At 36.3% G+C, this 24345-nt stretch overlaps 1 protein-coding gene across 6 annotated transcripts in view; it reads left to right on the forward strand.

The window, feature by feature from the left end:
* The first annotated feature begins 10814 nt into the window (after positions 1-10814).
* Positions 10815-24345, forward strand: part of LOC126368194 (CUGBP Elav-like family member 4) — a 283473-nt gene continuing 269942 nt past the window's right edge. For 5 of the 6 annotated variants that reach the window (XM_050012086.1, XM_050012090.1, XM_050012087.1 and 2 more), the window contains exon 1: positions 10815-11009. In XM_050012086.1, coding sequence (XP_049868043.1) covers positions 10950-11009 — 60 coding nt within the window. In that variant the 5' untranslated portion in view covers positions 10815-10949. The remainder of the gene's footprint in view (positions 11010-24345) is intronic. The other variant, XM_050012091.1, reaches the window with a different exon arrangement.

Genomic DNA, 24345 nt, shown 5'->3' on the forward strand with positions numbered 1-24345 from the left:
GGACCTGAATTACGTCCTTTTTCTTGTACCAATATTAAAGGGAAGAGCGCCGCTTCTGTATTAAAGCTTTGCCCTGAACGTACGGCAAAGAAAGACTAAAGGACCGCGCATAGTATGAAAACATAACTCTCTTCTTCTATCGTGTGGGTTGTGAGGTGTATTACCAACGTCATCAACCCTGGCGTCAGGGTTATTATTGAGCCGCCAAAGGCCCCTGACATGACTCATGTAACGACTATTTACTTACATCAGTAAGTAGTAACCGGGACCAACGGCTTAGTATGCCTTCCGAAGCACGGATAATCTTACTTTCGGACAATCAGGTGATCAGCCTGTAATGCCCTAATCAAACTAGGGATCACAAAGTGATTTTTGTGACATGGCTCGCTGGGATTCGAACCCGGGGCCTCCGGATCGTGAGCCCAACGCTTCGCGTGATTTCGTCAATGTCCCCATCGGGAATTGAACCCGGACCTCCAGATCGTGAGCCTAATGCTCTAACCACTAGACCACGGAGGCTGTTAAGAAGAAAAATAAACAGTATTGATTATTTTGAATACGGTTTGGTGGACATTTAGCGAAAATGCCATTCAGCGCCGTAAGATTCCGCACTACATTGTCGTATTTCCCATACTAGAATTGATTCAAGTAGACTTTAAGCTTATGGGGTTTAGTGTAATACTTGTTCCGGGTATTCAAAGTTTTGTATTGTGTTCAGGCTTACAGCAGCTTGCTGTTCAGGAGTATTATTGGCAAGTAATAAACTGATAACAGAGTTATTGGGTATTTGTTACTAATTTGTTCTCGTTTATGAATGTAAAGTACCTAATATGTTTGAAAAAATATATATTCGTAAATCGATGATCGTTATGATACAAGTTTTCAATGAATACCGAATTTAGGCACAAACAGCCTCCGTGGTCTAGTGGTTAGAGCGTTAGGCTCACGATCTGGAGGTCCGGGTTCAATTCCCGATGGGGACATTGTCGAAATCACTTTGTGAAACTGTCCTTTGTTTGGTAAGGACTTTTCAAGCTTGAATCACCTGATTGTCCGAAAAAGTAAGATGATTCCGTGCTTCGGAGGGCACTTTAAGCCGTTGGTTTCGGCTATTAGCCGTAAAAACACCTCCACCAACCCGCATTGGAGCAGCGTGGTGGAGTAGTATGCTCCATACCCTCTCCGGTTGATTGAGAGGAGGCCTGTGCCCAGCTGTGGGACGTGTATAGGCTGTTTATGATATGTTTATGTTACCGAATTTAGTTACGTTTTTTGAATATCAAATTCGGTTACTTTTTTGGTAAGGTGGCAAGTCGCCCACTTAATATGCGGATAATTCTTCGTTCGGAGTAAACTGGCCCAGACTCAAGTAACCATCCATAATACAAAAAAACCGGAATATATTCTAATTCTATTCCGTTTTTTTTTTTAGTGCAAACTTGCCCTCGGATCATATATTAAATGGGCGATTTGCCACCTATCCCGTTTTTATATTTTGTTTTCTGAATAGCATGAAAAAGCCAATCCAGTCTATTTAAATTTTAATGCCACTGTTTTATTTATTATTAATTTTATTACGTACGTTACTAATTTCAAATTTAGACAGATTTTAAGTCTTTGAAAATTATTTTGAACATTATTATATTATATTATTTAAACTTTAAATGCGTTTAAATTTAAATAAATTGTGGATCAAAAATATACTTTATTTTTTCTTTTCAATATACTCACAGCGCATTCACAGCGTTTCTTACTCACCTATACTGACTCCTTTAAAGAAAAAGACGTCTTTCTCCCTCGTTTGTGAGTAATGTGTATCATTTTTTGCTGCTTCCTACCTTTTTATGGTACGGGTCTGGAAGCTTTATTAAAATTTATAAACATATAATATGCTATCAATAACTGAGATGCCGTACGTATTTCTGCTTTTTATTTTAGATGGATACTGAAATTTAAGAAGAGAGGAATATTGGATTTTGTCTAAGAAAGCGTTTAGAGACGCGAGGTATTTTGGATATCGCAAAAGCTTTTGTTAAAGGGAACGCAGAAATCAGAACACATTGCCATTTATTCACACAATAATTGAAAACATTACGTATACAACACAAGACTATTAATAAAAAAAATAATGCTTTACATCGAGGCAAGGTACCCAACACGCTGGCTGCATCGCCACTCTGAATTGGATAGTTTCCTATGGCAAAGATAAATTATGAAATTCTGATTACTAAGTAAAGGTGACAAAAAGTTTTTTCTATTTAACTTATTTATGATTTTTAAACAAGAAAAATATAATAATAAGTTCGACATTATGTTACATTTTTCTATGACGTCACAGTGTGCTTTTTCATACAAATTACGTATAGGTATAGTAATTTAGTATTGTGACGTTTAGAAAAAAGTAACTGATTTGACTAATTGTAAACTAGCCAAGTGATCCAAGTGATAGCTTACGGACACAGTTCTGGGCAGGATTCTAGTTTCCAAAGCACACATACATAACGCGATGGACAAGGTATATGGACTGAGCACTGATACGGTACTTTCAAATCCATTTCATTCTAGTGCATTGTACCAAAAGTGACGGCAAGTTATGTTCTGGTTACTAATGATTCGTAAGTATATTATTATACAGGGTGTTAGTGACATCGTTACGAATACTAAATGGGATTCAGACCATGATTCTGAGTTAATATCAAGTGGAATTTTCCTTCGCAAAATTCATGTTTTTTTTTAAATATTTTAATTTCCTTACTTTTGCGACGGAAAATTCCACTTGATCAACCCCCTCAGTATTCGTTACGATGTCACTATTAACACCTTGTATATGGAAGTTCGATTTGTTTATACTGTAAAATCACTGAGTCTCAATTCGTATCTTTGTCATCACGCGGCACCAAAACAAAATCGGGCACAAAAGAAACCAGAAGTGGCACATTATCCCCGCCTCATACATTTGGCACAAGAGAGAATATCACATATTATCATCCCATAATCCTTATCTCACATTGAGATTTCTCTTCGCTAAGCCACTCGCGAACTCCCTTGATTGTACGACCATTATGTACATATGTCATGGAGGGTTGTGGAAATGACCGAATGATTACCTTATCGTGTTATTTGAATTTATATATTGATTGGTAACTTGAAAAGTGAATAGGAAAATGTGATTTCTTCTTCTCTCGTGTGAGTAGTTAGATCGACCTCATCAACCCTGGTTTTAAAGTTAGTATTCAAGGCCCCTGAAATGGCTCATACTTACTTAAGTAAATAGGAGCCGAGACCGATTGCTTAACGTGACCTCCGAAACACGGATAATCTTACTTTCGTACAATATTGTGCGGTAAAATTATATTTTGTTTCGTCATTTACAATCTGGTTTATTAACGCAATAGGGAGGCGATTCGCAATCAAATCAAACATATGACGTTGCATAAGAGCGTTTAGAAAAATGCAGTGTCGCAGGTGATGCGCCGCGTTTCCATAAACAAACCTTTATGCGACAAGCGAATTTATGATCGATGCTGATAAGCGGAATATCGGAATAAAAATAACCTGTTTTTATTTTATTTTTTTGTAAAAAAGTATAATTAAAATTAAACCTCGTTATTTTTAATAAGGTACCCAATTAATTAGGGAAATATTGAATTTCAATAAATTACGGTGTTCTTTCACTTCCGCTCTGAATACTATCAATTTCATAAAAAAATAACTTTAAACCTTTTTAATATCGTATTAAGTACCTACATAACAAAAAGTAGCCACTGTTGATACGAAGTCCTAAAATGGATGTGATGAACCTTATGGTGAGAAGGCATACAGCCTACCTCCCGTAACCAATTGTCCATCACATGGCCACAATCTCTACGGATTTAAGGTCGTAACAGTCACAAAAAAACCTTTTTGTGGTGGACCCGAATTATTGTAAATTATTTTCTACACAGATTTTTTTTTATATATTTTTTATTTATAAACATAATTACATACAGAACACATAATAACGGGTTTTTACCGCGTTTAAATCAGGGATATGAGACTCCCGATAAACGCGGTAAGAACTATGAACCCGTAATTATATGTTTTAATTATGATAATAACCGCGTAAACCTAAAACAATGTATAATTGCATTATACACTTTAGTACTCCCCCTATTTTTTTATTCTACCATAATACGGCTAAACGCGGCGAACATCTACACATATATCCTCATGAGTATAAAAACAGTCTATAATATCCACTTTTACTTCCTATGTCTTTAACTTCATTCGTACGAAGAAATAGTGTATCAACTTGTTGCATGTTTCCAATCAAAACATTGTCTACACATAGCTAAACAAACCGTACCATTAATACTAATACTTTTTGATACCAACCTTAATACTGCTGAAACACAAACTTAAACTCAAAAATATACATATATACATACATAAACTTACGCCTATTTCCCACCGGGGTAAGTAGAGGCTATAGAATTCCATTTGCTTCGATCCTGACACACTTGTCTTGCGTCCTGCACATTCATTAATCGCTTCATACACGCACGCCGATTCAGAGTAGATCGTACTAAACCTTTTTAGTAAATAAATATAAATAATAAAAATAAAGTAATGTGTTTATAATTGACTAATTGTGTTTAATATATTATACATGTCAATATTTAAGTAAGTAAAATGTTTATTTTTCATAAGGACAAAAAATATTGTTAGATTAAAAACCCGACAAAACCTTCTTCGGTTTATCTCTGGGAGTGGATTTCGCTTAAAAATATTAGGTAATAAAATACAGTTAACTTATAGCTAAGAGATCTTTTGCATAACATTCAGTGGGTAACATATTTACAATTTGGTTCGTCAATTTTTGTCGAACGTCTCATCCGCTTAAAACTACTGCAGCTTCTAATAACTTGTGTAGCCGAGGAAAAGTAGCTGCTAGAAACCTATTTCAAATTATGGCGTTGACAGCGACTCCCCGAACGTCGATTCCCGCTACGGCGAGCCTCATTTCGGCTAGTGTCCTGACGACGCGTTTCTGTACAATTCGTTCGCTTTACTTTCCCTCTACGTCGAGCGAGTTTTGATGTACTATAGTTATAGTCATAATCATAAACAGCCTATACACGTCCCACTGCTGAACAAGCTTCTTCTAAATCAACCGGAGGGGATATGGAGCTCCACCACGTTGTTCCACTGCGGTTTAGTGGAAGTATTTTTACGGCTAATAGCCAACGGCTTAACATGCGCTCCGAAACATGGAATCATCTTTCTTTTTTGAACAATCAGGTGATTCAACCTTGCAAAGTCCTTACCAAACAAAGAACAGTCTCACAAAGTGATTTCGACAATGTCCCTCGGAAATCGAACCTGGACCCCCGATAGGCCACACATACGGTTATGGTAAAAACTATTTACTGAATATGGGTGTTTTATTCCTGCTTAGGCAACGAATAAAAAGTACTTTTTAATAAATTTATTTTTTGGAAAAATTATGATAGGAATCTCATAAAGAAATTCCACATTTGGCTCGGCTATTAAAGCCGCATCGCTGTCTAAAATGGCCGAACCAACTGTGATGCTATGGTATTTAGTTTAAGAGCCATCATAATAACTAATAATATCAAAGTATGGAAACATAATTCGTTATTTTGACACCTCAGACATTAAAATTTAATTGGTAATTTAGGAGCTACGGTTTTATATACTAAAATACATACATACATAATGATACATTTATAACTCTTTCTTATGTTGCTAAAGTCGGGTAGTAGCTGTCAATATACTTCAGTCACGATGTATAATAATTGATCTAAATCTTTACTACCGACCTTAAACCTCTTTTACAAATGAGTTTTTAACGCGACTATTCAGATGATCTCTCATTAAGATCCACTATCTCTACCTCTTTAGTAAGTCGTTCGGTTTTACGACCGAAAACAAAATCAATTCGTTTGAAGGTGCCTTTGAGAGAATAACTAGCCTCAATTCAAATTCAAATTCAAAAATATCTTTATTCAATAGGTAACATAGTTAATTCAATATTACACTTTTACACTTTGAATCGTCAATAATTTTCTCCAATCAATGCTAAGACCCGAAAGGACAGCTTCTTCTATCATGTGGGTTATGAGGTAGATTATTAAAAAGTGAAACGAGTTACCGTCTCAAGTGTTCTCTCCTTCTTATAACATGGGATCCTTTAAGCAAAGCATGAAGAAGAACCTAGTGGCCAGTATAGTAGTCGCAACTGATTCGAAACTGACTCATTGCGTTGCTTTTCAGTTGCTACTGCAATCAGGGTTTCTCTATGTTTATCATCAGGCATAGTTGAGCCAACATACTTGGCCATTATAAAAAAATATTACCAACCTCAGCAACACTGGTGTCAGGGTTAATTTTGAGTCGCTAATGCCGTACCTGTCAAATCTTCAGGTTAGGTAAACGGACTAGGAAAATCGGAGATGAACTTCAGAACTTCGCCATTTCCCTACTGAAAGCAATGAAGAGCAGCGGCCACCAACAATTTGGAATGCGCAGGGCATCCAAGTAACTTAATCCGGCGCTGTATCCAAAGAAATCCTGGATATTGAATCTAGATCGGGCCAATAGTTTAGGCGCTAGGTTAAACGATACATGGAATACGTTCTCGTTTTGGTATTCAATAGATGGAAGCCCCTTTTGTCGCGATGAAAAATCTCGGCGCAACCGTCTTTTGTTTACGTACGAAATCGAACCGTGGTTTTATATTTCGCGAAGTTCGCTTGCAAAAGATGTTTTGGGATTTCGAAATTCGAATTTTCAGATCATAGACCTTCATCATTAGATAAATGTGTTTTCAATTTTTACGTTTAAATGTTGTTGGTTGGCAAAATTTAATGTAGAAAATTCAACAATGTACCATAAAGTCTGTACAAAAAAGAGCTTCATAAAAAAGCATTTCTACAATCACATTCAACTTACAAAACAAAATCGTCGAAACGGAGTTGATGTCATAAAATTTTATTTAATTCTCTACTAGAACTTTGCCTCGCGAGTCGAATTCTTAAGACTTAAAAGATTATCTGATAAGTACGTTTCATTCAGCTCCAACTTTCTAAGATGGTCTGTAGGACATAAATGTCATACCTTGGTACCGGTCGAAGACCTAGAACAGGTGCGACCTTTCACCTGAAGCTTTGAAGGACGTGGCTGCATAACAGCCGGATCATTTTACCTTTTACCTACCCTTTGATTTAACAAATTGTTTTGTCTAGGAGATCGATTTTCAAACTGTTTTTGTTTTTAATGATATGGGTTTAAGCTGGGCTATGATATCGAGATATTTCGACCACTAAATCAACATTAGCGGACTTTTTTTATTTTTGTATATTAGATTTTATATTGTTTTCTCGTCATACAGCGCATTGGGTTGGTTATACTCTAATGTTTAAATTTTATTTTAGTACACACCTTAGGTACACTCCATATCGGGCGTTTTAATGAAAACCACGTAAGGGCCTTTTAAAAATCACACCCAGATGTTAATATTGTTTACAAAAACTTGCAATAGACAAAACAGTTTCAGTCCAAGACAATTTTTTTGAAGAGAAAATCTAAATCGAAAAAAAATCTAACTCGGACGGGACTTGAACTGCTGGCTCTTGTTAAGCCGGGACGAACGTGATGTAACTATTACCCGTAGTCGTGTGTTATTATTATCATCCCGACTTGACAAGAGCTGCGGGGTTCAAGTCCCGTCCGAGTCAGATATTTTTTCGATTTAAACATTCTCTTTGTGAGTTTCCCTAAGCACGGGTTAGTGTTATAAAAACAAAAATCAAATAGTGGTCTCAACTTTTACCACGATTGAAATTAATTTGAAAAAAATCACTTCTTAATGTGATTTTTCACTATAAGGCGACCATATGGCGTTGCGGAGCATACTCTACCTCGCTGCTCCACTGGGGGTTAATAGAAGTGTTTTACAGCTATTAGCCGAGACCAACGGCTTAAATACCTTTCGAATCTTATATTACTAAACATCCATATCCAACAGATGGCGCACATTGCAGATAACCTACAACGCGCTAACGAAGTTTTCACAGCGCGTCGCACATATGTATACAACTTCCAAAGTAACGAAGGATCGTCGATCCTTAGTCGCACAACTAATTTTCGGTTATAAGGGTACCATGCTATGTTACTAACAATATAAGCTCACGAATATATCCAAAATTAGGCAGTCCAAGTACATCCATTGCAAGATGAGCTAAGTACCCATACCTCATCGAGCTTTCTGTGGTGAGCGGGCGATACGCTCTGTTATACGGTCAAAAAATTGCTCTTACAGTACAATCCCAGGTCACGAAAGCCTATTATAGTAATCCCCCGTATTGTTGGAGTGCAGCTTGTTAAGATTCACGGCACAGACACACAGGTGGCGGGCAGTCGGCGTCTTGCATTCTGAATGGCTCTCTGAGCTATGACCGACGCCGGATTATAGAATCAAATGTGTTGTGCTGACAGATATATTCGTCTGATGACAGCCTGCAACCACTACGCCTTGTTTATAGATGCTGTGCGCCCCGGACACTGCATACCAAAAGTGGTTACCTACATCGTCTTCGTACAAAACTCTAATTCTTCCCGTGTGCGTGCGATGAACACGCACTCTTCGTCAGTCATGTTTAAGGGTGGTATTAACAAATCAATCTCAGCTGAGACTGCCCTCAAGATCGTGCTCAAGTCCCTGTTTTTATATTAGAACTGTCACATTGACATGATCTTGAGGGCAGTCAAAGCTGAGATTAGTTTATTAATACCACCCTAAGTCCCAAGTAATAGGAGCGAGCCTATTGCCATAACCAGGCGCGAATATCCTGGAAACCACGTGATATTAGCTATCTATGATCCAAACGTGAATTCAAACTTATAAAGTCGAATGCTGTGGTTTAGACCCCGAGTCGGGAATCGAATCTGTGATACTGCAATGTAAGTCACAAGATAACAAAAATGTATGTCTTCCTCAGCACGTAGAACCTATGAATGGAGTCAAACCTACGACATAAAACTAGCTCCACCAATTGAATAGGAACAAGCAGAAAACAGGATATCTATTCAACTGCCAGCATGCCTCACACCACCTCTCGTCACGTATGACATACTAGGTAGGTCTCATGACGTCACCAAGACCATACTTAGGCGAAAACACTTTCATGTCAGATGTGGGTATAAATATCTCTACGAAGCGCTATTTTAAAATTCGAAATTCTAGTTCGAAAAATGAAAAAAAGTCGGAAACAATTTTAGGACATAAACGACTTACTTGAATAGTGAAAAATAACTTAGGTATCATTTCCGTTACATAAGTACCTATCTAGTCCAATAATATCGTTACCAATCGTCACAGAATTATAATATTTGTGACTTTTAAAAACTTTTATAAACTCAAAACGTGCATATTTGATTGTTTAAAAATGTCTTGTCAAATCACTAGTTTTAGCAGAATATTGGTTGTAAATATAATATACGTATTACGTATATTTAGTAATGACAATTTTTGCTAGGACAAAAACAAAAGTATAAACATATTAAGTCAATATAAAAAAAAATTTGGTGTTCTTATTGTAGATTACCACAAAGAGTTTTAAAAAACTCAAAAGTAGCAGGTTATGAAAGTACTGTTTTATGAATGTTATTTTCGGCCAGGTAAGTAGTAGGTACGCACTTACATTAATCCACACTATCAGTTCGTTTAATTTTACAACCCAAAAATTCAAAAATTTATAATTTGTAACATTTTTGATGATTATAACGTTTTTTTTGGATGCGGCATCTTCCATTCTTCGTACATCGTTGGCCACGATGACAAATTCGAAAATAATACCACATGAATATCGTTTGCGTCGAGAGCAAGGGGAAACTCCAGATTTTAATGTCAAACGTATTTTTATTCCTTTTTTAACAAGTTTGTTGTGTTTTTGTCAAAAGTTCAGAAGAATTATGTTATGTTTTCAAATTTTACTCAAAGTTACGACAAAGTCCTTGTTTTTAGAAACAACACGTCGTAGGCAAATCATCGAGATTATTTTGAGAAAATGTAACATAACCTTAAGTCTTTTTTCTTCTGAGATACCTATCTCAAGTAGTAAATAAAGGAAAGATACATACAACGTCTATTTCAGACTCTTATTAGCACGGGAAAGTAACAAAGGACGTCTTCACGTCTCTCCTATTATTGCTAAATGACAAGTTGACAACCTTCCAAAAAAATATTTATATTTTCATTTGTTTTCGTCCTCTACTCCTACACAAACTCCGCTCTGCGCTCGGTAAGTTAGACGCAATATAGGGGTGAAACGGAAAAAATAATATCTTCATATTATCATCTATTCTGTAAAACGTACCTCGAAAAAATACCTGAAACAGCCATAAAATACCTACCCCAGAATAGCCGAGTCGAATAAATAAAAAACAATCGCAGCGAAAATGTGCCACGCGGCGTGACAACGTAAATAATGCGATATCAACCCCAATAACACGCAGCGGCTATTTACCCAGCGCAAGAGTCCGAAACGTACCGGCCGGAGATACGATGATTTATTTAAACTTACGTGGAAGATCCCTTATCTGCCACCTCGCGTTATCTTATTGCGTGTTTCCTAAATAATTAATGCAATATAGGGCATCGATTGTGAGGTGACGGGCGGGAGCGGGGCGGGGAAAAGGGCGCGGGGGTGCGCGCGGCGCACGCACGCGATTGGCTGGCAGGCCTGCGTGAGTGCGTACCTCCGCCCCCGCGTGCGTGTGCCGAGCGCGCCCGCTCAGTCGCCGACCGAGCTTCGTACGGCGCAGACGTGTCCCGCCCCGACTCTTGTGACGTCCGATATCGCCGCGACCGCGCGCCGTCCGCTCCCTCCTCTCGATAGAGCCGCATCGCAAGTTTCACTTAAACTCGGTCTAATTTATCTGTCCATATGGTTCATCTGGTAGATATTTTGCGTTCAGCGAACGTCGAATACCCGCCGCCTGTTATTGTAAGTAAACATCATTTACATTATAAAGAAAATTATGAAAAGTGTCTTATTTTTCGTTTAGTTACGTATTTTTGTTTTATTTTTTTATTTGTTTTTCTTTCAGAGTAAGATTCGTCGGAGTTGTCAGTTTATTTGCGAGTCAATTTGAAAACAAGTTGCGGGTAGTATGAAGAAGCGGTCACGGGATTGTTTATTTTGATTGGCTGTTTACTTTCTCGCGCACATGAGTGTTGATAACATAATTAAAGTCATTATCCTAATATTATTATCATAATTATAGCCATTATCATAATTAAAGTCATTAACCGATATTATTACTCAATTACAGTTCGTAATATTTATTTATTTATTTATTTAATTACCTCTAATTAAGTAATTAATTTTTACTCAATTTCATTAATTCATTTGTTATTGTTACGGTGTGATATTTTCGAAGAATAATTAAACATTATTTTTAATTTTTATTTGTTTTAATTTAATAACATTTCTTGCGTAAATTTTGTTTGTTTCCTCTTTTAAATGAATTGAAGTGTATCAAAAGCAATGTTCACATGAGAGCATTTCAATTTACTCAGTGATTCAAATTCACTGGATCAAAATCGTCCTTCTACTTAAGTGTATGTGTGTTTATAAATACTCGTGTTATGCAAATATGAGTTGACATAAATTAAACAAGTGTGAATAAAAATATATATTTTTTTATAGATTTGATTTGAGTGGTTTAGGCTAGACTTATCCAGAGTCTGAGTACATACATACATAATAAACTTTAATTCTAAACTTAGTTCGGTTTATTAAAGTTTAGCAGTGGTGGTAATGATATACCTAGTCTGGTTAAATAATAATTTCAATTTAAACTTTATCTATTATAACTTAGATCATTTTATGATTTGTTTAAAATATTTTTGATTATTAAAAACTCAAAAGCCTTAATGATTCTGCCAATCAATATTAAAACTTTATAATTAAAAAAAATAAAGTTATAGATAAACTATATTTAGCCCACCAAGACGAAATTAATCCCTTAATTAACTACAAAGACATGTGCCATTATGATAAAATTATAATATCATGTAAGATCTATATGTTAATAGATAATTATAAAGTGTGAAATCCTCATTTTACTACTTCAATTAGTGAATTAGTTGTAACCAACGAAAATACATCAGTTTTAATAAGATAAATAGGTACCTATTTAAATTACTTGTTTAAAAAACTAAATGTTTATATTAGGATCGACATGCTTAGTTAATATTGCATAATAAAATATAAAGCGCTTTTTAAAACATAGCTATTAACATAAAATTTAATAATTTTGTGACATTGAAATTGTTGCTTTATTGAATCTTTGTCAGTGCTCATTGAATGAAGCGACGATATTAAAAATACAGTGCCGACTACCTATATTCCTAGTGTTATCAAAATCTAGATCCAATACTAGTATATGACCTAGTTATAAAAGAGCGGTCGGGGAATTGTGTCACCGTAACAATTACAATATCCCACATTGCAATCCCTTTCATAGTACCTATTGAGGTCGTAATATAAATGCATTCATAATGTAAATAAATATTTTAGAATTGTTAATTTAATCCATGAAAATCAGTAATGCAATTAATTCAATCGTGTGGGTTGTGATGTGGATTACCAACCCCATCAACCCTGGTGTCACGAGTCATTGCTGAGCCGCCAAAGCTGGCCCCTGACATGACTCATGTAACAACTTACATCAGTAAGTATTAGTACTGGGACCTAAGGCCCTTCCGAAGCATGGATCATCTTACTTTCGAACAACCAGGTGATCAGCCTATAATGTCCTAACAAAGCTAGGGATCACAAAGTATGTATTGTATGTCCCCACCGGAATTCGAACCCGTGACCTCCGTATCATCTCAATTATTGGACCACTGAAGCCGTTAATAACATTTACAAACGTCATTTGCAACTATTTACAATAATTTAGATTTTTTTACACAACTAAGTATGCATCTTCTACGTTAGTTCACATAATTACATTATTCTTTTATCGTGTGGGTTGTGAGGTGGAGGAATTATAATAATAATTAAGTTTTATTTATTTCATGCCGCAAAAGAAAAATACAATATAATAAGTTGTAATGGAGAATTTAAATGAGATTTTTAAAATTTTGTAATGGAGTTTTAAATGATGAGTGTAGTTAAGTTTAGTAAGTTAATTGTATGTGGTATAAGTCAATTTTTAGTATTTTAGTGGGTGGAGGGTAGTTGTTGTAAAATGCTGGTAAACAAAATTAGGGAATGAGCGCGACGCCAACAAACTACGGTTGTAGTTTGGCGATAGTATTAAGTATGTATGTTATTTTGTTTATAAATAAATAAAAAAAAGATACACTCCACCAACCCGCGGTGGAGTAGCGTGGTGGAATATACTCTATACCCCCTCCGGTTGACTGTAGGGAGGCCTGTGCTCAGCAGTGGGACGTATATAGACTGTTTATGTTATGTTTATGTTATGGAAATAGAAACAAAAACGATTCTCGGACCCCCAAACTAGGATCTATTGGGGATCAGTGAGTTTGGCAGAGTCTTAGCACTATCATAGAGACCAGAGTAAATACAAAAACTTCTTTAAACGTAGTACACAATTATCGAGTGTGCGTGTGTGAGTTTGTGTGTAAAAGAGGGATAGCATGTGTGGGAAATTTGTTACGATTGGCGATTGGCTGATCTTTTTATTGTCCGAAAGTAAGATGATCCGTGCTAAGGAAGGCGTTGGTCCCGGTTACTACTTACTGATGTAAGTAAGTAGTCGTTACATGAGCCATGTCAAAGAAAATAAACAGATACCTATTTTTATGAGAAACTAGCGACCCGCCCCGGCTTCGCTCGGGTGCAATGCTGAGGAAAAAATTAAATTATTTACGACATCACATTAAAAATCTCAAAAATAACAGTATTTCTCCACTATTTAATGGATGTTATTATACATATATTATAAATCTTCCTCTTGAATCACTCTATCTTTAAAAAAAACCGCATCAAAATCTGTTGCGTAGTTTTAAAGATTTAAGTGTACATAGGGATATAGGGACAGAAAAAGCGACTTTGTTTTATACTATGTAGAAAATTGGTAGTTTTTAACATCATTTGTGTGACACACTTTTCATATTCAAGTCTTCGATTGATGTTTTAATGCGGGAAAGACCTTTCTATTTTTGTTTGTTAAAATATTTGTAGCCTTTATATGTTCAATTTTATGGGTGATCTAAAGATAAAAATCCGTGAGGTAGGTAGATCACTTAACCACTTAAATTATACAAATAGAATATAAATCGTAATCAGTTTAGAAATCAAGTAGCAGAAATTTTAATATCAAATCATTACACAATCTGTCAAAAATCGAAATTATTATTGAATTCATAAAGTAATAATCAGTGAATAATAAATTTAGCACAATTCTCCCGTTTTTCCTCATTTGCGGAGTGGAAAGAAAAATAAGGAGGGGCCATGTTTTTCTTAAACTTTGACTGCTTTGGAATACGAGTAATTCCATAACCAAAAGTTATTCCTTGGGAAGGAACTGTGAAACAAATATTTATAAACGAGATGTTATGAGAGCAGTGAGGCAGCGTGGTGGAGTATGCTTCACACACCCTCCAGCTGATTGACAGGAGGCTTGTACCTCGGGGTACAGTGTGAGAGGTACGTAGGCTCTCTCACTCTAGCGTTTTCTTTCCCATGTTCGAAGGGTCCGCTTTCCTAACCTGAAGATTTGACAGCTCCGGTCTTTTATAGAAGCTAGACGATGAGACGGGACGTTAGTGTGACGTTCGTAGGCTACTTGTGTGTGTACATATTAATCAACTTCTATTATAAGTTTTTTTATTCGTTTCTTATAATAGAAATTATATATAATGTATATTTACGTCGATAGTAAGTTATATATTTATGTATGTATTTATAAGTATTGTCAATATACTGTAAGTGATTTTTTTCTATTTTTATCTCTCAAATTAAACTTGTATATGCCTATCTGTCCTCTCTTACTTTTAAGTTAATTTCTTTTCCAATTCTGTGTACAATAAACTGTTAACTAAATAGAATACCTACTAATACTCGAGTCATTTTTCACAAGATTTTCAATCTATCAATAAATCGAATTAAATAATAAATTGTTAGAAAGTGTAGGCGGCTAATTAAATTAATTTATACAGATTCAGATTAACTTTGGTATAGAGATAGTTGGAGATTCAGGGTAAAAATAAACACTCAGATGGAAAAATAATATTTTTAATTATTTTTTCATAAAACGTGAATAGCCCATATACGTCCCACTGCTGGGCACAGGCCTCCCACCAATCAACCCGAGGTGGTATAGAGCATACTCTAGCACGCTACTCCACTGCGGGTTGGTGGATGTGTTTTTACGGCTAATAGCCAACAGCTTAACGTGCCTTCCTTTTTCAGACAATCAGGTGATGATAATTTTGGTGGTGGTCATGATTTTTTATTAAGATTAATTTAACTAGTGACATCTATTAACAAAACATGATAAAATATACAAAACAAACATATAACTACGCGTGCTGAAGCAGTATATTCAAAAAGTTTCCAAATCAATACAAGTTGATGTTGATAATACAAATGAATAATAAATTTCAAATCCAACAAAGCAATGGCATGGCAGTCATAATTTGAATTACATGCACCTGGTACTTAAACGTTATACTGTGGAGTAGTATGCAATTATATCATTTAAAATTCATTGAATTTTTACCTCGGTATTCCTTTGCTTTACATTTTCTAATTTCTGTCATACAGTGTGTTAGTGACATCGTAACGAAAACTTTGAGGGATGATTCAGCCCATGATTCTGAGTTGATATCAAGTGGAATTTTCCGTTTCAGAAGTATGGAACTGAAATTAATTATCATGAATTTTCCGACAGGAAATTCCACTTGATATCAACTAAGAATCATGGTCTGAATCAGCTCCCTCAGTATTCGTTACGGTGTCACTAACACCCTTATCTACTTTTATGGCTACCTGACTACCTGTATGTTACACGTCTTGCTCGGGGCGTTAGTTACATCGTAACGAATACTGAGAGGGATGATTCAGCTCATTATTCTGAGTTAATATCAAGTGGAATTTTCCGCCGCAAATGTATAGAATTAAAAAAGGGTTAACCTTCTAATTTCATAAATAACAGACATATGCATCGTTTCTCTTTATTTTTGGGTACTTATAAATTAATAATAAATTATTCATATTCTAATTCTGTCATTTGTAATCCAAAGGAAATAACTATTAGTATAATGACTTACACTGCTGTACGATCACGAGCATTAATATGTATACACTTTGGTGCCATGTCACATTAACTTTTTTGACAAATTGAACTGTAAGTCTCACTAAATGTCAAATATGTTAGTGCGACAGAGTCTTAAAGTGGGTACATTATATTGCTCTTGACTGTACGTGTGCTCCGCCGTGGGTCACATTGTCATTCACTGTCAGATTTTATTATAAGACAATTAAAGTTCTGTAACAATTATCTGTTCAACTTTCACAAAAAGATACAGTATTTTCAAGGTCATAGACAGAGAGTGTGTAGCAGAGTACAAACTTTGCTCATCAATTTAAAATCATTTTAAATTACGAAATTCTCATTCCATTCCGCATTTCCTTACATTTTACACTGCATCCCCGACCTTCATAAGAACAATATAAAGATATTACACAGTTTAGCTCTAGCCGTGCCCTCTATTTCTTTTTTTTTATTAGGAACATAATACGATCTTGCTAAAGTTTATAAGTTATTTTGTCATGGTTTATCTCCAATCATTCCTCTACTCTGCCGGCACGTCGGGATACCATCTACACCATCCAGCGTGCCGCAAGTGATAGGCCTAAATATACTCGATGTCTAAATACTCCACAGTATTATGTTTTCTTACCTCTGCCAATCCCACTAGGGACAACAAGCGTTAGCTTTACATATGTATGTACGTACTCCCAACGCGTCTTAACAGTTTTCCCTGCTTTTCATAAACCTTCGAAAATCATGTAAAGTACCCACAAAATCGTTCCAATATTTAACTATTGTAACAGAAGGCAGTTTAGTTCCACTATCCGACAACAGATGGCGCCACAGGGAAAATTAGAACGCGGTAACGATGTTGTCACCGCCAACATATAAGTATTTGAGAAAACCAATGCTTCTGTATTCCGATTAGGGATAGCTGCAAGATCTAGCTTCCGCCTCTGTGGAACTAGATTTGAACGCTACCTATATCGCGCCTACTCCATACGGTTGGCATACGAAGTTGCGCTTCTTCTTGGGGCCTACTTTCGTTGAAAGACCGTAACGTGTAGACACGATCCTCTCTCCGCACTCTGTAATTCGTACGTTTGTACCGGAATAAACTCGTCCACGTCACTTTGTCGTTTCCCTTCTCTGCCCGCTCAACCCCACCTTACTACATTGGCGCCCAACGTGGGGCCAGTCAGTACGAAGCTACAGCTCCTGCAGACCTCACGCCGCGGCACTACGGGTTAATGAGTGACAAGGAAGACAACGACAAATTCGAAGGCGACGACAAATTCGAAGATACGCGGGTTCTACGCGATCGGGTCGTAATGAGAACATGCCTGACACGATCGCCCTGGAAGAGCTGCCTTTGCTCCTTAAGGAAGAAGCTGGAATATGGTGGCAAGGTGTACGTACACAAGCAAGTCCATACCTGGGATGACTTTCAAACTCTCCTGCGTGACAACTTTGCACCTAAAAGAGAGGAATGGTTAGTTTATATGGACATTACGCAGAAGAAGCAAGAATCCAGGGGGAGGGCGAACAGGAACAACCAGTTGAGTACGCAAGCAGTCTGCTCACTAAACCAGAAAGAAATTACTCAACCACAGTCCTGCCTTATTTGTCGGGTCGACGGCATAGGCAGAGGGGGAGAGTTGTAACAGAAGGCAGTTTAGTTCCACTATCCGACAACAGATGGCGCCACAGGGAAAATTAGAACGCGGTAACGATGTTGTCACCGCCAACATATAAGTATTTGAGAAAACCAATGCTTCTGTATTCCGATTAGGGATAGCTGCAAGATCTAGCTTCCGCCTCTGTGGAACTAGATTTGAACGCTACCTATATCGCGCCTACTCCATACGGTTGGCATACGAAGTTGCGCTTCTTCTTGGGGCCTACTTTCGTTGAAAGACCGTAACGTGTAGACACGATCCTCTCTCCGCACTCTGTAATTCGTACGTTTGTACCGGAATAAACTCGTCCACGTCACTTTGTCGTTTCCCTTCTCTGCCCGCTCAACCCCACCTTACTACACTATATCATTTTACCCTGTACAGGGTACCACGCGTTATGGTTACCAAAACTGTCGGGACCCACATAAGCACAACATAAAAACTTTTATCATACCCGAACCAGTTAGCAGGGCGAGACTTGTAAAAGAATATCCCTTCTACGGGCCATTACCCCAGTCTGTTATGGAGGGTAAACTTCATTTTTTTAAGAAACTTTCTGACGGCATTTTCTGGGTGAGTAACAGGGATGAAGGTAATTGTAGGTAGAGGGTTGGTCGATGATTAAAACAAAAGACACTTTGAATTTGTTTTCGAATTCATGTTTGGATCATAAATGATTACCCACAACCCCGAGAAATGCATTTTCGGAGGTATGTGACTTAACCTGTGTTGTGGCTGGTTTTCCCTGCCCGAGTTGGAAGATCTGACAGGCAGTCGCTTTTATAAAAAACGGACCTGTCAAATCTTCAGTTTAGGTAAGCGGACCCTCATAATGATGATGATAAAACGTTCGACAATCATTGGATTAGACCTGCGCTGGATTCGAACTTGCGACCTCAAAGTGTGAGGCAAGCGTTCTACCAACTGGGTTTCCACGGCTTCATCGTTTTATATCCCGGCCTAGTATTTTAGGTAGGTGCCCAAAGTTAATAGAACTTATTGGTGGATAAGATAGGAGAGATCTACGACCTTTGTTGAGTTAACTTGTTTTTTTTTCTGCCCCATTGAGTTTTATGGTGACCTGCCTCCGATTGTCTGCCTCTCGAATATGCTTCTTATTTCGTTTTTGTAGAGTTCGATCTTATTTGTTTCAATTTTAAAGAGTTCTAATGTTGCTTATGCGGAAATTTAGATAGTTTTCAAACTTTTTATCGCATCTTATAATTCCTGTGTAAGTTTTGATTGAATCGTACTATTTCCATATACATTTTTAGTATCATACACAAACATGCAGACCGCTGGCTCCTCAGTCTACTGTTCCGCTCCTACTAATACGTGGTTAATTGTAATTGACTTCAATATTGTTGTAAGTTTATAATGAGGGATTTTCCAATCGGCGTTCCCCAAAATCACGATAGATGGCGTTATTATGTTTTTTCTTCGTTAAAACTTCTAATTTCATGGATAACACACGTATGCATCTTTTATCTTAGTTTTTGGGTATAAATGATGAGATTTTTTTATTAAGAGAGAAAGAAAAGAAAAAAAGAAACATTTATTACTTCCGGACATCACAGACAGACAAGTACATTACATTTAACACAGGACAGAAACCACACGGAAATCAATAAGTACACAGACAAAAAAAAGAAAAATATCCAAAACAAAAAGAAAAACAAACCAAAATCATAATAATTAAACTATGTATTCTTAAAACCAAGGTACAATTACAACTTGCACCCATTATTATTCTGATCAAAATAAAAAGTAGCAACATCATTATATACATAATGTGATCCAAATATCAAGCAACAATTTGTTTTATATATGCTTCTGCCATTACATTACATTTTAGAATAGATATGTACCCCTGCGATGAGAAAATAAGTAATTATCGCGTTAAAAGTGTACAACATCAATCGTGTTTGGAAAAATTCAATTGAATTCGAAAAAAGCTATCGCAGATTGAAGTCATCACAATATTCTATATGTAGTATCGTCAATTATTTTTCACAGATTAGTTTTATTTAATAATGTACCTATCCTCTTCGCTTCGATAATGTATTATCCTCTAAAGACGATCGTATATAAGCCAAAATAAAAATAAAAGTAGACCTCAAGGTCCCGCAAGTCCAACTCTGCCCTATCGTTAATTCAGAGGTCGGTAATACGCCCGAGCCTCATCAATTTGACCTACGAACAGGTACCTATTGCCTTGGGCCCCACTACTTACCCATATAGGTTAGGGGTATAGTACCCCAAGATTTATCACAAAAGGCCCATAAAAATTCTATTCATCCCCAAACTTGCCCTCGCCAGTTATTTTATTAAATTACGTACTTAAATTTCTGTTTAAGTTTGGGATTGGATAACGGAATCCTAATTTATGATCGGTTTTACTTTGTAACAAAAGATAATAATTTTGTTTCAGAAATTTTACTTGTTAGTACTACGTGAACTTTGCCAATTTAATATAAACGTGTTAAAATTAATGTGTTTGAGTTTGTCGATGTTTATGAACCGTGAATGTGCGAACAAACGATTTTCACAACAAATCCACTGCAGTGGTCATGACCGGACAAATAATGAAATATCCAATGAAATTTAAATATTTACAGTGTAGGGAACATTATAATATTAAATAAGATAAAAAACGATGTCAATTTTATAATTTTCTCTACTCGTAATCCAGAAATAAAACAATGTTTGGATCAAACATTTGTCGCCAATTATGCGTTAACGATGCTCTTCTAAACCATATAACATATTTGTTCCAGATCGTGGGTAGGTTAAACTATTTAGTCCCTAAACACTTGAGTAGTCCTTTAGTTCCACTCGAGTTTACTGACAAAAAGCATGTATACATAGTTACATAACTATAGACTACATAATTAAAACACATAATAACGGGTTCTTACCGCGTTTAAATGGGGATATGAGACTCCCGATATTTCGACACTGTTGCAAGTGCCATGATCACGGGATGACTGATGAGATTGGAGTGGAGTAGGTAGATCCATAATTTTCTACGGGCAGACATATCTGTTTACCCTCTTTCTTTGCCGCTTGTTTATGTTTTTGATATCGGAATGTTCGGAACCATCTGAACTCGCACCAAACTCACTACGACAAACCGCACTCACTGTGTCCTCACGTTTTTTCACCACATTAGGCCGTTTCAAGCTTTATGTGTTTTAATTATGATAATAACCGCGTAAACTTAAAACAATGTATAGACTACATAGTTATGTAACTATATATACATGCTTTCTCACTAGTTACATAGTTATGTAACTATGTATACATGCTTTCTCTTGTAGATTGGAAGGGGTACGAAGCATACCTACTCCACCATATAGGTACTTTTACCATTGGTACAACGGTAAAACTTTGTCCCCAGTCACGCATAGGGACATTTTAGTTCTTAAGAACGATTATGATTAATCGTACACAGAACTAAACGTTTTTAAAAGGGTCTATCCGTTTACCTAACATGAAGTTGACAGGTTTGGTTTTTTACAGAAACGGCTAAGTGTTCTGACAGGCAAAGGAAAAGAAAAAAAAGAAAAAAAAGAAAGAAAAAAGGAAAGAAAGATAGAAAGGAAGGGAACGGTCAGCCTTTGAACTCGTGAAAGGAAAACAAGCCTAAACTTTCAAAACGCGTTTGTCGGGAATGTGGGTTCCTCATATTAGTTTTCTTTACCGTTGAGCGTTGTCATTTATGCTTCAAACTCAATGAATTCAAAAACAAAATCGGTGATTTCGGCTTGTGATTCGAACCTGGGACGTCAAAATGAGAGTCAAAGGTTCTTCGAACTGGGCAACCGGTACCCGGGCGACAAAACAAAACGGAACTACGCCTTACAAACGACTATGTGTAGTTACAGCCTGATGCGTATCGGGTCTGGAATAATTTATCACGATTGCAACACTGTTAATGTGTCGCTAATGACCGCTTCCACTTCCGTTCCGTTTTAGTTTTTGTGCCCGGTTTGTGGCCAGTTTAAGAAGTTTGATACGGTTGGATATTAGAGGGAGTGAAGGGAGTCTGTCGTTAAGGTTATTTATTACAGTTTTATAAAGTGATAAAGGAGCCAGTAATAATTAGTTTTTATATGTTGTATAGAGTGGTTAGTGACATCGCAACGAAAACTTTGAGGGATGATTTAGACCATGATTCTGAGTTGATATCAAGTGGAATTTTCCGTCGCAAAGGTATGAAACTGAAAATGATTAAAATAGATACTAACATTTTCATGAATTTTCCGACAGGAAGTTCCACTTGATGTCTTAGAATCATGGTTCGTTACGGTTTCACTAACACCGATACCTACTACTATTTTAACTTGTATGTACTTGTACGAGGTGTAAATCACATCGTAACGAATACTGAGGGGGATGATTCAGACCTAGAATCGTTGTCTGAATCATCCCCCTTAGTATTTTTTACGATGTCACTAACACCATGTATAAATCTACTATATTTGAATAACAGGTCTGTGATATGCCTCACATCGGTTGATAAAACCAATCATTGACCTTACAACCGACACGACGACAGAAAGATAACAGTTAACATATAGATCTATTATTCGATTTTTAAAAAAGAGTTCTCAAAAAAAATGAGTGTCACAGTAAAAATTACAATCGTCGAAATCAATAATGATTTAAAATTCGAAAAAGAAGTATCCACATCCTTGGAATCCATTGTACCAACATAAAATATTCCCGCAAACATTATTTTGTTACACCTCAACATGACAGGCTGGAAAACAAATTCGAAACTCGAAAGCCCTGTTACAACAGAAAACAAAAACAAGGGTTCCACATTTAAAATAATATCCAACTTCGTCAACATACGTCATAAGTTGTCATCTGAATAAACCCGGTTGACATTCGACCAGGGTAAACCGGTAAACCGGGTTTACACGAGGCTGTCGGCAATTTATTGTCATGATGACAGCTGATTGTCATGATGACACGTTGCTTGGTTACCATGATGACAACAGGTCGGGTGTCATTTTTATTTTATTACTTGTCAGTGACATTATGTAATATTGATCGTTGAAAGAGTTTTACTGAGTAAAATGGGTGATAGGCTAGAGGCTTGAAATCCATAGATTTCAAGGATAAGCCTAGGTTTATATTGTAGTCTTCTCCCGTGTGGGTTGTGACGTAGATTACCAACCTCATCAACTCTGGTGTCAGGGTTGCTATTGAGCCGCCAAAGGCCCCTGACATGACTCACGTAACGACTACATACGTAGTATCGTAGTCACGCATTGTAGTAATGTGGTTATTTTTTTTTTATTAACTTTGATTTAAAATTAATTAAAAAATATTTATTATTGTAAATGTGATATACATCGATGGGAGTACTATACTACACTATACTATAGGTATTACTATAGGTATTTATTCCTCTGATTGTGGTCTGGGAAAAATAAGCGGCGATAGGACCACCATTTGCTTTACCTAGTTGAGACTCTTTAGTAAAATGTAATATTATGTTCTATCTCCTTTTATTTTGGTGGTATAAAGTATATTTGTATTTTATTGTAAACAGCCTGTAATGTCGTAGGTATATGGAAGGATTTACAGCTCAGGGGTTTTATTAAGGCTGTATCGAAACAATTCGTGAACAAACCAATATCGCAATTTGATATTTCCTCATATAAAACTAAATGTGCAATGTTAACATTACGTCAAAAAGCAATATTGCTTTCTTAGATGAATTGCTTTGAATTGTTTTGGTTTTTTTTTACCTTTTGTTATATGTGTGTCGTAGGTTTTACCCAAATAAACTTTTTTTTTATGTGTCCTTTTTAACAAGGGACATGCAGTCATATTCCTTATTTCACTAATGACGAATCTTCATTACAATCATTTACCAGTAGATGAGATCATGGCAAAATTCGAACCAACAAAATAAATAGCTATAATAAGTAAACTACGAAAAAAAATAAGTAGAAACGAAATTATTATAGGCACTCAAAACCTCACCTTGCAAATTATGACTCACATAAAAACAACATTTTTACAACCAACAGTAATAACACAGTTTTCCTGTAATAAATACCTAACCGAATAACCTAGTGAAAGGTAAAAAAGAATGGAAAATTCAAAAACCCATTAAGTGACGTCGTTATGAATTTTACGACCGTCCTTTGTCGTCCGCTTGCTATTAGTGTAGATAATATCTACTAGTAAACAGGGGTGCCATCATACAGCGGTGAACTATTACTGACACCCTCCTATCAGGCTTAAAGGTGGACATACAATGATGACCACTGATTAAATAAAGTAGCTCTATCTTTTTCTTGCACTATTATAAGTATAACACCTATTATAGTGAAGGGCAGCACTA

This window comes from Pectinophora gossypiella, chromosome 7 (assembly GCF_024362695.1).
Source record: "Pectinophora gossypiella chromosome 7, ilPecGoss1.1, whole genome shotgun sequence".
Lineage (NCBI taxonomy): Eukaryota > Metazoa > Arthropoda > Insecta > Lepidoptera > Gelechiidae > Pectinophora > Pectinophora gossypiella.